The sequence below is a fragment of the Labrus bergylta genome, chromosome 23 (genome assembly GCF_963930695.1).
Source record: "Labrus bergylta chromosome 23, fLabBer1.1, whole genome shotgun sequence".
Classification (NCBI taxonomy): Eukaryota; Metazoa; Chordata; class Actinopteri; order Labriformes; family Labridae; genus Labrus; species Labrus bergylta.
In genome coordinates, this window is record NC_089217.1 from 3,349,124 (window position 1) to 3,362,473 (window position 13,350).

Genomic DNA, 13,350 nt, shown 5'->3' on the forward strand with positions numbered 1-13,350 from the left:
AAAAGATTTTATTTTGAAAGTCTTTTTCCGGTGCAATGCGGTATATTTTCGGTTGCTTTACGAATCCCTGCCGAGCATTCCCAACGGCTGGGCCGCAGCCTCTCGCGACCACTCGAAGCGCTGTCGAGCCCTCAGAACGTGTCCGTTACTCGCGAGGAAGTGGCAGGATGATGCATTGTGGGTAACGTAGTTTCAAACGAAGTTTTAGCAGCCGGCTAACTACCAACTTCTCAGCGGCTGTTCGTCACTATTGTCGCCTACAATTTTCAGAATGCAAAACGGGCTGTGTACAGATGGCGGAGAGCGATGACTGAGGAGTTTGACGAAGATGTGGTGTTTGAGGTTCGTGATTAACGTCGCTGCTTGTTAGCGAAACTTGCAACTGATGCTTTGTCATACCTTGCGACCCCTGAGGTGGGTTCTTTAACGACAGCTAGCGTGCAAATATAGCTTAGCAAGCTAGTAAGTGTGCTAACCTCTCATTGGCAGCTGTTTTGCAATGAATTGACAAACCAAAACAAATCCACATATTTGGCTGGCTGCTGAGTATTTGTCTGCCAAGGAGCTTTTGTAGTCATAAGAGAGGCTGAGCTGGGTGCTAGGCTGCTGTTGTTGCTGGTGTTTCATCAGACTGGCAGTTAAAGGTGGGGTGGGGATGACCAGATCCAATGCGTCGGTTCTGCAAAAAGAAACCCACCTTCACACACACACACACACACACACACGGAGCTGTATCTGTCTGCGTGGTGACAACATGAGCTGCGACTTCGTGTGACAATGCATGTGAGTAGCACATTAAATGCTTTGATAATTGCTACCCAGACATGCAGAATTCAAAGATGCAATAGTTAAATTAATGAAATATTGTGCAGTACTGTGCAGCTGACACCAAAACACAACACAGAAGAGGATCTGTTTTCAATGCAGCTGAGGAGAAGTGGGTCATGCATCTGTTGGATCTGGTCTAGCATCTTTTGATACCTTTCCTCCTCTTGTGCTTATTTCCTTGGCTGATTTTAGATGTGAGATTTCTTTGTTCAGGGTTAGAAAGTGCACGGGTCGTGTATTAGAAGATTAGGTTGTTACATGATGTGTTGCTCTTACATTTCAGTCTTAGTTTCCATGCAGGAGGGAAGAATCTCAGAAAGTCTCAGTTGGAGGTATGGAGGCTCAAAAGACAGCGCTGGCATCTGCATGAGCGTATGATGACTTACAGATTCACATGTGAAGACACTTTGGCTTTACAGCGTTCCAACCCAGAGCAGAAAAGTAAGCTGTGTGCCGGAGTTAGAGAGAGAGGTACTGGAAGTAGACCAGCTTGACGAATACTTTTCCTCACCTATCGGACACCGTCAGTGAAAAAAAAAACTAGTACATGAGGGTCAAATTCACTCCACGTCAATCTCCCTCCTCAGCATTCATGTGGCACTATTTCATCCGTCTCCTGCTCTTCTCATTCATCCATCGTTCTTCCACTATGGCTCAATCTCTCTCTCCTTCTTTGCAGAACTCCCCTCTTTTCCAGTACCTGCACGATTTAGGCCACACAGACTTCGAGGCATGTCCAACGGCATCACAGGATGAAGACTACGGTGGACAAGAGGGAGACGCCACATCTCCCGATGGAGCTGCACAGAAAATTAAAGTAAGGTCCTTCTCCAACCTTGCACGACAACTTTCACATCACACCTGTCCTCCTCTTATGAAATTATATATAGTTGATCGGACAATTTGTCAATACAACACAACACCTACATTCATATTATTCATCACTTTTTGATCACACTAGGATTAAAATAACACATTTCAGCGATTACCTAAATGAAGCAACCAATAATGAAAACGAGCGATAGTTATATTAGCTGTAGATTGAAAAATGTAAAGTTCAGTTAACATAGACACTATTAGTGTTGGCTTATTGAAAGGGTGTGGCTCCAACAACCCCCCCAATAACTAGATGAGCAGTCTGCGTCCCTGCCTCGGGGCTCTGTGTGTCACTCGGTCACTGTTTGACCCGTGCAGTCAGGCAGAAAGTAATACATATGACTGTTGTTGACTCCATCACAGCACATTAACAACCACAGACTGTTATGTTCACTGGGTCACATGCTTTGCTTCAATCAGACAAGATGGCAAGAAGGGCTCTCCACAAACACATGGAGGTATTTTGTACTTTTGAAATTGCATGTTCTTCACTCGGCAGTAACAAACAGCAGCTGCCTGTTTTATTTTATTTTTACAAAGAAAACGTCTCGCTGATGTGCATCTCGCTCCTGCTGTTGTTCTGATCTTGCCGGAGATAGCACAAATATGATTACTGCCACCACACTCTGACGTGATTCCTGCCTCCTGTGAGCATCCTCTTACAATCTGTCTCATATTGATGTCATTTGTAAGTCTTGTTTTTTTTTTTTTTTGATCTGTGTGCAACCCCAGCTATGCAATCAGAACAACTCTGTGATCTCTGAATGCTTCCTTCATTCATCAAATTGTAATGAATTTAGTTTTGAGTCGGCCTGTGATTCCATACAGACTTTTAATGTGTCCCGGGATGCTCTGGATCACATGACCCCGTTTCCCCCCCCCTCCTCTCAGGACAGGAAACATTGTTGTGTTTGCTTGGTTCAAGAACTTTCCGTCCGTGTCACGCTTCCTCTCTTGTACGCTGTTTTTGTAAGGAGTTAAGGATTGGGGATGAGACAGGAAAGCTTTTGGCTCGTCCCTCGGTGACTGGTTTCCTGGAGCTCTGATAAAGTCGGAGCCGAGGCCAAACACCGTGTTCACGTAGACAGTGAACAGAGTTCTTCTAATGAATAAACAGACGCATTGTCCTGTCAGAGCAGTGCAGTATGCGTGACCTGATACCCTGATACTTATGAAAGCATGTGAAGTAATTTGTATGTTGAAGCTGGTGATGTTTAACTAACATAAAGAAGCAGGGTTAGCCCAGATTCAATGAAAGAAGGAACACAACAAAGGCTCCTGGGGAAAGTCCTCAGACTGGTTTTCACAAACGCTACTGAGAACAATGAGTGAATAAAACTCTCTCTCCCTCTACCAGTACCTCTACATGACCACCACTAGTACAGCTCCTTTCATTGTCCCAGGTGGGAGTTAAATTACGCTTAAGGTTGATTTCTCTACACTAAATGAATACTGAAATGTAGAGGAATGACGCCAACATATTTGTATTGGACTTTGGAACATGACATCACTGATAGACAAACATACCTCTGTTTGCTGAAAGTAAATATCAAGCCATGATTATACTGTACATCCAGATTTTGTTTGGTTTTGTCTTGCTGGTGACACGAAATCATAGGGTTGTCACGATACCAAATTTTTAAAGGTCACATACAGTGCTCCTTTTCAACCAGTTCAAATAAGTCTCAGAGCTCCCCAGAAGCTGTCTGTGAAGTTTCTTGTTCTAAATCCACTCTGATCCTGAATTTGATCCTGCCTATAAACCCCTCTATTTCAGCCCTGCTCAGAACAGGCTGTTTCTGTGTCTGTACCTTTAAATATGTAAATGAGCGGTGTCTGACCACGCCCCCTCTCTGGAAGAGCTTGGGTGGCTTGGCTTTCTCACTCCAGAAAGTGGACTAGACTAGAGACACATGGTGAAATGTATTTTGCATAATAAGTGACTTTTAAACTTGGATACAATTCTTGTAAATAACAGATGATATTGATACCAAGGCAAAAAAATATATACAATTAGAGGCACCAAATATTGGGTCATTTCTTTTTCTCTCTTTTTTTTTTAACAACACTAACATATCCATCGGTCTATGCTGAGTGTGTCTGTTCTCTAACATAGTGGATGTGGAAGCTGCAGTGATCCCTGTGATACAGCAGGAGAATACTGATGAGTAAAGAACTGACTGTGTGCCAGTCGAGATGTAATACAGTAGAGAGAGTGCTGAGACATTATGGGAGTTCATTTACATGAATACATCATCTATGTTGGAGCATCGGCTGGGAGTAGCTTGTTTTGACACTACAGAGAGGACGGCACAGAGTTGTGGCTCAGTTGTGTCGGGGCGGTCCTGAAGCTTAGCCTCCAACCAGTAATCAATACTACTGCGGCCTTTAGACTAATAACACTTGTGCCCCCCCTCCTCCCCTGAGAGAAGGGTCATCACTGTGTGTGTCTGCTGCAAACTGGAGAACACACACACTTCACAGGATGTTATTATGATTACATTTTTAACTTAAAAAAAGGGAGTTGATGTGTGTGACATTAGTAAAACATCCTCATACAAATGTCTTTCAACATGAGGCTTGTTTTTATACAAAGCATTTCACAGACGCCGAAAAACGCTCTAAGCTCATTAGCGCGTCGTAGATCCTATTTATGATTGGGCAATACCAGTTTGGTATTTTGTTTTTAAGGCTCTTGCAGGGGGAAAAAAAACTTGCAGCATTGCGGAAAAGTTTTAGGTTGTTTTTGCATCAAATGTCAACGCACTTTAAAATTTGAGGCACCACGTCGCTCGGGTTGTGTTTGGATGTCTGCGCCTGTTTACAGAGAGGAGTCAACAGCCCTGTGAATGCTGGGACATAAAAAAACAAAACAAAAGTGTGTGTGTGTGTGTTCCTGTGTTGTGTTTCCATAAAGGGATGAGCAAGCGTGTATCCTTTTCTGGATCTAAAAGAGTCCTTCCTCTGCGTTCTTGAAACATGTATTTTTAAAAGTTTTATTGTTGCTGTAAAATGTAAACATTTAAAATACCAAAAAGTGGAACTCGACAAATGTGGTTTTTGTGCAACTCAAAGCGCCACAGGAGTGTTTCTAAGAAAACACATTGCTCTTATTGTTGTTCCCCCAAAAGAGTCTGTCTCCTGGGAGACTCCTTTGTACAGTGAGTGTGGTTGTTTGTTAGTGCATGGTGTTTTTATTGAGCTGATCTACAGCCAAGGGAGGACAAGCACTAAAAAGTGACTGAAACACTTGCAGGTGAATTATTACAAAAACATTTCACTTTTAAAAGCTCTGTAATAAAACTTGAATCGTGACAGTATTGATTTAATTCGATTTCAACCTTTCCTCTGTGTGTGATTGGCAGGGCGGACGCTGGTGGAGAGTGGCTGAAGCCCTGTGGAGATGGAGTCCATTTCACCAGGCGGCTGCATCTAATAAGCTGGGGCAGCAGCTGGTAGGTCCAATAAGAAACAGAACGGGAATGCTGAAGCACCTTTTTGAAGCACTTCTTTAAATGTGTTTCTCCTTTTTCTCATAGGACGGCGTGTTCGGCCAGTACTCGGTGAGGTGCATTCTGGACCAGGACGTGCTGCTGCAGGAGGATGTGGAGCTGATCGAGCTGTTGGACCCGGGTCTGCTCACCCTCGGGACGCCCCCCTCCGCCTCGTCCGGCCGAGCGAACGCCCTGCCCAGACCGAGCCTCATAGCCAAGCCGTCACTATGGTATATTGTTTGGCAGGAAACACAACACAGATATGAGATGGGTTGGCTCACCAGAGAATGTAATACATTCCAATAAAAAAAACATAACAGACTGAAAGCATGGATCAAAATAATAGATTGGCCTCGTGACCTTTTCTGGCAAAAGTAAACATGTAAACTTAATTCTCTCTTCTTTCTTTTATTTGGAAGGAATATGTTGACCTTAACCAGATAAAAAGAATACTTACTAAGCTCTCGGTAGAATCAAAATGTTCTGTTCTATCTGGAATTCCAGAGAAAAGCATGAGGGAGAAGATGAATAGCTATGTTGATGAGGCTTTTAAGGGTTAAAGTCACAAAAACATCTCCTTATGGATACAAAATTAGCAAATTTGGTTATTATTATTATAAGCTACCAATAAGAGTAGCGCCTTTTCTTCATATTTTCCTGTTAAAAGATCAAATGCAGTTTCTCTCAAGGCCTTTAAACGTTCACATGTTCCCAGTTTTTACACATTCATAGTAACGTTGTTAAGACAAAATGTACTGTATAAGGTCGCACTCGTCTAAATTCCCTCCTCTTCTCCTCCCACAGGGACATGGCTGGTTTGGTCGGCCTGGCTGCAGTCCTTCTCGGTCTCTGCTCCGTTTCCGAGGGCCTGTGGTCGCTGGCAGCCGCTCCGTGGAGCCTGGTGCTGCTGGGCTGGGCGGGGCTGCGGGGTGTCACGCTGTGGAGACGGGCCCGCATGCAGAGAGCCGTCCACGCGCGGGTCACGCAGCTCCAGCTCCTGGTCCATAACAGCAAGACTCTGACGGGACTGTCTCGCAAAGCCCTGCGCCTGGTGCAGGAAACGGAGGTCATCTCCAGAGGGTTCACCCTGTAAGTATGCTCGTTTTTATGTCCGCCTGCATACAACGTCAACCAATCATATGAAGCGAATGTGCATTTTCCTGTCATGCCTCTGTGTGTCACTGCATTGTTCAAGCCTGCTGAGTTCATTCACTCCTTTGTTGACAGCGCTAGTTAACTTAGCTTCTCAGGTTATGTGAGTAGTTTATGTTATCACTTCTTTTAGTTTGTCTTGTCTGTTTGTAGCTTTAGCTTTGTCCAGAGAAAACACTGATTATCTAGCATTAGACTTCAATCACAAGCAGGAAAAGTTTCACATTTTTTTATATTGCCTCTTTTTCTTAGAGACAGACGAAAATATTGATACCACTCTTAATGTCTGTAATGCCAAAGCCAGCAGCAAATGAGCCTAGCTTAGCATAAAAAACTGGAAACAGCTAGCCTGGATGCCAGGAATTACCAAAAAAAATACTTGATGATAATAATAATAATAATAATAATAATAATAATACATTTTCTTTAAAGGCGCCTTTCAAAACTCTCAAGGTCACCTTACAGAGCAGAGATAAAAACAACAAAGTAACAACACAACAATAAAATGAACATTAAAAAACACAGACACAGTTATGAGAGCGGGTGGAGAATGATCAGACTGAATAATCCAGTTTAAAAAGATGTGTTTTGACATGAGATTTGAAAATGGAGAGAGAGTCGATATTATGGATTTGTGGTGGGAGGGAGTTCCAGAGGTGGGGGGGGGGGGGGCAGAGCGGCTGGAGGTCCTGGACCCCTGAGAGTGTGGGTAGGTGTGTTGATGTGCAGGAGTTCAGAGAGGTAAAGCTTATTTATTACTTCTTTTATGTACACATGAAAAAAACCCTGATATAACGTGTTCATCGTCGTACTTTAGTGCACCTTGATTTAAGAGCTAGGCTAGCTGTTTCCCACTGATTCCAGTCTTTGTGCTAATATAGGCTAACCAGCAGCAGCAGCTGTAGCTTCCTATCTAATGCACAAACATGTGAACGGTATCAATCTCGTCATACAGCTCTCTCTAAACAAGTCAATAAGCACATTTATCAAAGTGTCAAGCTGTTCCTTCAGTAGCATGTCTTGTATTGTTTCACACCTGTGTAGTGTTCACGTCCCAGTTTGTCGGTTTTGTCGACCTTTAGTGATGTTGTGTTCAGTGTTGTATGTACCCCCCTGCCTCTTCGGGACCTCTCCACAGTTGTATCACATTTCACTTGTCAAGTTTGCTCGACAGGGTGAGTGCGGCCGGCTCCTTTAGCAGGGCGGGGCCGGGGGGGATGCCACGGGGCCAGCAGCTGATTGGACTGAGGAAAACGCTGTACCGGGCGCTCCGATCGGCCTTCAGAGCCTCACGCAGAGCAACCTGTCACATGCTGAAGGCATATCCTTTACCTGGAGAGACACAGTGGAAGATGATCCAGCACTTAGACAGAATATGTGTGTTCATATCTTTAGAGTGTCGGGGGAAAGAGTCATTATTGTTTGAGTTAAAGAGCTGTTACTAGGCAAGAGTCAAATGTTGGTTCTTACCGTTGCAGTTGAATCCATTTAGATTAATTGATGGTAATATTCATAAGACAACTATAGTTGCAGATTCGATGTGTCCTTAACCCCTCCCAACGTTCCCTCTGAACTCTGAGATCGATAATGTGACAAACTATGTTTCTGCGGTGCCGCTGAAGGAGCTCGGGCTCGGCCTGGGCATCGAACACCTCGGAGACGAGCAGGCTCAGGAGCTGACCGATGACTACAGTCTTCCTGCCCTAAAGGTAAGAGCTGAGAGAAGACAAGGAGCTGATGGTAGCTGGTCAGAGCCCAATAAAGAAGGATAATAAGAAGGTAACAATTAGCAAATAAGATTTACAACCTTATTTACGGTCAGTATGTACTTACGTACCAAAATCAGCTTCCTTTATTCATATATTTGGTAAGTTTATGGAGTGCAAATGAGAGGATTGAAAGCCCTTTCTCTCTGAACAATAAATACTCAGCTGGAACCAAAGTATTATCCTATCAGCACCGCCTCAACCAATAAAGATGCTATCACTTAAAGGATCAGTCAAGACTTGTTGTCAGTTAAGTTTTGCAGAGCAACCTGCAGAAACTTTGTTGATACTGTGTTGAGCAGAAACATATTGCAGCCAAAAACTCCCCATGTTACGACGACAAACTGTTTTTATGCCTCAGTTTTTGTACAAGTAAAAGAAACAGCAGACACGTTTTTTAACCTCTGGACTAAGCTAAGCATGCAGGCCACTTTGGGCGGTCTTGTACTAAACGTACAGACTTACACTGTGTGATCTTCCCATGTAACTCTCAACATCAAACGTGCTGCATCGCAAAACACTAAATCCACTTCTCTGAGTTCCATGTGCCAGCTCTTAAGCTTGCAAAGATTGTTACATATCCAACTGTGAAGTAGCTAAAAAGATGGTTTGATGAAGAAACGCTTGTGTCAAATACATAAACGTTGTTCAGTAAGTGTTGTTTTTTTCTCTCCCCCTGCAGATGCTGTTTCAGCTGTGGGTGGGACAGAGCTCTGAGTGTTTCCGTAGACTGGCTCTACTCCTCTCGCCCCAAAGAATAGAGGATTTAGAAGAAGGCGGTTCCAAAGGAGACACTTCCCTCCCACCGTCGTCTCCTCCTCCCCCTTGCCCTCCCCCGCTCCATCGGTCCGTCGCCGCGGTGACCGAGCCCCTCCACCACGCCCTGGCCACCTGCCTCTGCGAGGTGCAGCGCAGCTACGACTTCCATCGACACTTCGAGACGCAGCCGAGGACGACGGGCTCGGACAGGACGGGCAGAGCGAGGGAGAAATGCCGAGAGCTCAACACCCTGCACACCTCCATCCGAAGCCTGCAGCTTCACCTCAAGGCCATGCTCAGCGAGTGAGACGCACACTAACACACAAACATAAACCTGACCGCCGTCAATCGACACTTCCCAATAAAATGAGATGAGAATTTAATGAGCAGTGTTGGAAACGAGGTCATGTCACCACGCAGAAGAGAAATAACAGTTTGTATTGTCAACTCTCCTTTTGTTTCTGATCGTGTTCAGGATGATCATCCTGGAGGACGACCTGGAGAAACTCATGGTGTCCAAAGAGCCGACAGAGTTGTCGTTTGATGGTTACCAGGACCTCAGCGACCGGCTGCACCAGCTGCAGCCTCACATGCAGGCCAGCACCGGCTGCTGGGAGGACACCATCTGCCAGGTGGAGCGCATGCTGAGGCGAGCCAACGCCTGTCCAGGTAAGCTTTATTAAACACTAACAGAGCTATCTATTGTTTCATATATACAGAATATCAATCTACTTTTGTAAGCCCTAAACTAAAATGTTGAACTATTCCTTTAAATCCTTAGATTTGCAGTTTGGTCTGAACTTGTAACAGGTCACAACCTATGGGAAGTTCCTCTCCTTCAGAGTCAGACTTCTCATAGGTTTTCATGCAGGCTAAGTAAGTTAAGCTTCCTACAGCACTCCAGGTTTTAGGTCAGAGCTTTCACGTCACACGTCCTGCATTTCTAAGTATGCCATAAAATATTCACTCAAGACAGAGCAGTGACACCTCTCTCTATTATGAAGCTTTCCACTTTTAACACAGGACCTATTTTTAACTCAAGACTTCCTCCTTTTCTTACAATGACTCAAGACTGTTAGCCGGTCATGGATGAAGTAGCTGCTTCACAATACGGGACAAGAAACGGACCATTCAGACCTTCAGTAGCTGTTGAGGTCTGATTTGTTTTGTCTGTCTCAGTAACATCAGTTCACTTGATCTCTGCAGGTAATGCTGAGGCTCTGGAGCAGTGTGGTCTTCCTTTACCGGAAATTCCCGCTCCTCCTCCTTCTTACCCGTTAATCCTGGACCAGGATCCTGTGCCAGAAGAGCTGGTAGGATGAAATTATTCAGCTTGAACCTGATGTCTTGAATCATTTCCCTCTATTCACTAATACTGCCTGACATGTTTCAATTACATTTGTGTCCGCCTAATTCGCTTCCCCTCGCTGTTCCATCTGAACCAGGAGTGGGAGGCCTACGTGTCCGACTCCGACTCTGACGGAGAAGGTAGAGATTCCTGGTCGGACATGCTGTCACCGGAGGAACGGGAGCGTCAGCGGCGAGAGAGGGAGGAGTCCCGCCGCGTCCTGTCGGAGCTGAAAGCGGTGCTGGGCTTCCGCGCGTCAGAGGGGGAGAGGATGAAGAGGAAGCAGCTGCTCTTCAACGACCAAGGTCTGCAAGTCACACCATCTCATCGGACAAACGTGACGACCGTGCTTGTAGAGTCGACACTTTTTTAGAATGAGGCTGTTTTTAACTCTTTGAAGTGTCGTCGAAATATAAAAACACAAAGACACACTTCAGTCTTTGTCTTCAACATCTAAGCAAGCTTACTGAAACAAAGATGGAATAAAAACCAAAGGGGGAAGTTGAATCTCTGCAACACTTCTGAGTGGTTTAAATGACAGGAATCTGTTTTTCACAGCTCCCCTTGAGAACTGGGGGGAACTGCTTCTTTTTCAGTCATTATTCAAATACATTAGAGGAAAGTGAGAGGTGTCCTGTTTCTTCCTTTTTTCTTTCAGCTGCTGTGACTCCTTCAGCTCGTTGTGAGGCTTCAGATCCCGCCACCAACCCGTCAGACGCCGTCACTTCTCTGGGATCTGCAGAAAGTTGCGACGATGAAGGAAACCACCTTTCAGAGCGCGCCGCAGGAAGCGAAGGGGAGGAAGAGGAAGAGGAAGGAAAGGACGGCAGGGTGAGGCCCGACCCCGCGTCAAAGCCGCTGACTGAGTTCAGCTGCGGCTCCGAGGCGAAGGAAGCGGAGCTGGGAGGAGCATCGGTCTGTTTGCGGGGAGGGGGAGGAGCGTCGGAGCTGCATCAGTACGACGGCGTCATGGAGGAGGGGGGGGAGGGGCAGAACGGTTTGGACTGCTTCCTGACGCCTAAAGTCCCTGCTGTCTCTGTGCTGGACAGACTGACGGAGATCCACGGCTCGGCGGCTATCAGCTTCAGTTCGGCCATCGCGGCTCAGGTGGCGGCGCGCTCGCACTCACTCATCGGGATGGAGGAGCAAACGTTTGGAGATGAAGAGGAGGAGGAGGAGGAGGAGGGGGAGGAGAAGAAGAGGGACAGACAAACCCCTGAGAAAAACTGAAATGAAACCTCACGCTGAGAAGGGACTGCATTTATGTCTGATCGTCTGGGTGTCTTAATCGATTGGGTCTCGTGTTACATCTTAAATGTTTCTCAGATTTACACAAAACCTCCGTCACCCATCCGTCCGTCCGTCCGTCCGTCCGTCCGTCCACGTTACTGTTCATCACCCGACATTCTTACCGCTCTCTTGCTGTTCAAACTCAGGTACCAGAACCACTAAACCAACATCTGACCTTTACAGTGTTGAGGTCAGAAGATCCAGAATGTCTGCAGTGTACTCGGTTGACATCCACATCGTATTTATCGTTCACAGTTGTTTGACAGGTGTGGAAACAAAGATTGTAAGACAACAACAAAAAAACAACAAAGTGGTTATTTAGTGGGATTCATAGAAGAATAGGGAGGACGTGGTCGTCAGTGCAGTTTTCTCATAAATCACTGTGATCAAAACACTCCAACATTCGTCTCTGTCAGGAAGACTTTGTTCTGGTTTAGGCTGGAGAAATGAAATTTTTAGAGGGATTTTACAAAGATGTGTTCAGACAGAAAAGAAATACACTCAATGAGATTGAATTAGCTGTCTTCAAACTCTCCCTGAATGAAACTTGCAGAGGTCAGAAGTGAAGGGAGAGAACTTTCTGCTGAGTTTTGAGCTCAACTAAAATGAGCTAGCTCGCTATCTAAGACCTTGATAATCTCTTTACTGCTATTTTCAAGCACTCCTGAAAAATGTAAAGAAAGATTCACACAAGATTACATTTTCATCAATAGAGATTTACTCTTATTTTTGGCTGTAGAAATAAGCAGAAAGAGTTTTTTTTTTAAACAGGACAAGATGTGCAGTTTGTCCACAGGGAGGCGCCAAAATCAACACAGTGAATGTTCCTCACATCGATTATCCAAAGGGTCGGTGATTTAATGTCCTGTGTTTGAATGATTTGCAGAATTGTTGGAATGCTCCCTATATAGAAAAGCTCATTTAAGTGCGTTGGTAAATTGTGAGGAGTGAGCTTGCTTAAATTGTACATAGATGCACTGATTGGATAAAGGATTGTTTCATTCCAATGCTGTAGCTGCAGTTATTGAAAATTTTTGGAAAAGCCAGTGAAGAATTTGCCGTTCATTCTGTCTGAACACATCCCAAGTAGAAGGACGTCCTCAGCTGATGGTAATCCTTACAGACCGACAGAAACATAAACAAGAGGAGGAGGAAGTGAGATTCTATTTTTACTATGAGCGCTTTATTTTTGTCCAATCCATCTCTCTGCTGTCTGACTGAACACAGCGGGGGTCACGCAGACATACAGGTGAACATTCATTCATCATAATATTTGGAATACAACAATACTGTATCAAAACTGAAACAATGTTGTTTGTTTTAAGAGTCTGTGATTAGAGGGATACAGATAAGGAAGACTTGCTAATGACTCAACACTTAAATTAAATGGATCGTGTGGCATGAATTCACTGAACTGTGCTGCTGTTGAGGTTAAAAAAATCAAATACTTGTACGGGTTTAGATGTAAAAAAAAAAAAGAAGATTTTCTCATGTGAGGGCAATCTAAAACCCTGTTTCATATGAAGTTGACGTAGGAGCCCTGATGTATGTCCCCCCCCCCCCAACCCGTCCAACACCTTCCCAGTCGCTCTTGTCACCATGTCTGCCTTGTCCTGATCCCTCCTGCACCCTCTCTCTGGGATGAGCCCCCCCCCCCCCCCTGCATTTTCCAAATGTTAAATAAAATACCATTCTGGAAGTGTTGGTTGTATCCTCAAGTCTTTTCTGGCGCTCATGTTTCAGACGCTCTCGTTTCAGACGCTCTCACGGTGTTGGGGGTTACAAACAGGTTTGGTGAGTCACTTGATATGTTTTCTAGGATTTTTGCATTAGTCTC

General features: G+C 44.9%; 1 protein-coding gene across 3 annotated transcripts; it reads left to right on the forward strand.

Annotated features, from left to right (window-relative positions):
• The first annotated feature begins 180 nt into the window (after window positions 1-180).
• vezt (vezatin, adherens junctions transmembrane protein) lies at window positions 181-12,994 on the forward strand. Of its 3 annotated transcripts, none has more exons than XM_065951565.1 (12): window positions 181-342; window positions 1,508-1,645; window positions 5,070-5,159; window positions 5,244-5,428; window positions 6,003-6,287; window positions 7,513-7,670; window positions 7,911-8,059; window positions 8,799-9,178; window positions 9,351-9,544; window positions 10,082-10,188; window positions 10,321-10,528; window positions 10,882-12,994. In XM_065951565.1, the coding sequence occupies exons 1-12, from the start codon at window positions 307-309 to the stop codon at window positions 11,451-11,453; spliced, it is 2,502 nt and encodes an 833-aa protein (XP_065807637.1). In that variant the 5' UTR covers window positions 181-306; the 3' UTR covers window positions 11,454-12,994. The 3 variants fall into 3 exon arrangements, with proteins under 3 accessions (XP_065807637.1, XP_065807638.1, XP_065807639.1); XM_065951566.1 differs by having other exon boundaries at window positions 182-342; window positions 7,525-7,670; XM_065951567.1 differs by lacking the exon at window positions 181-342 and adding an exon at window positions 651-783.
• The last annotated feature ends 356 nt before the right edge of the window (window positions 12,995-13,350 follow it).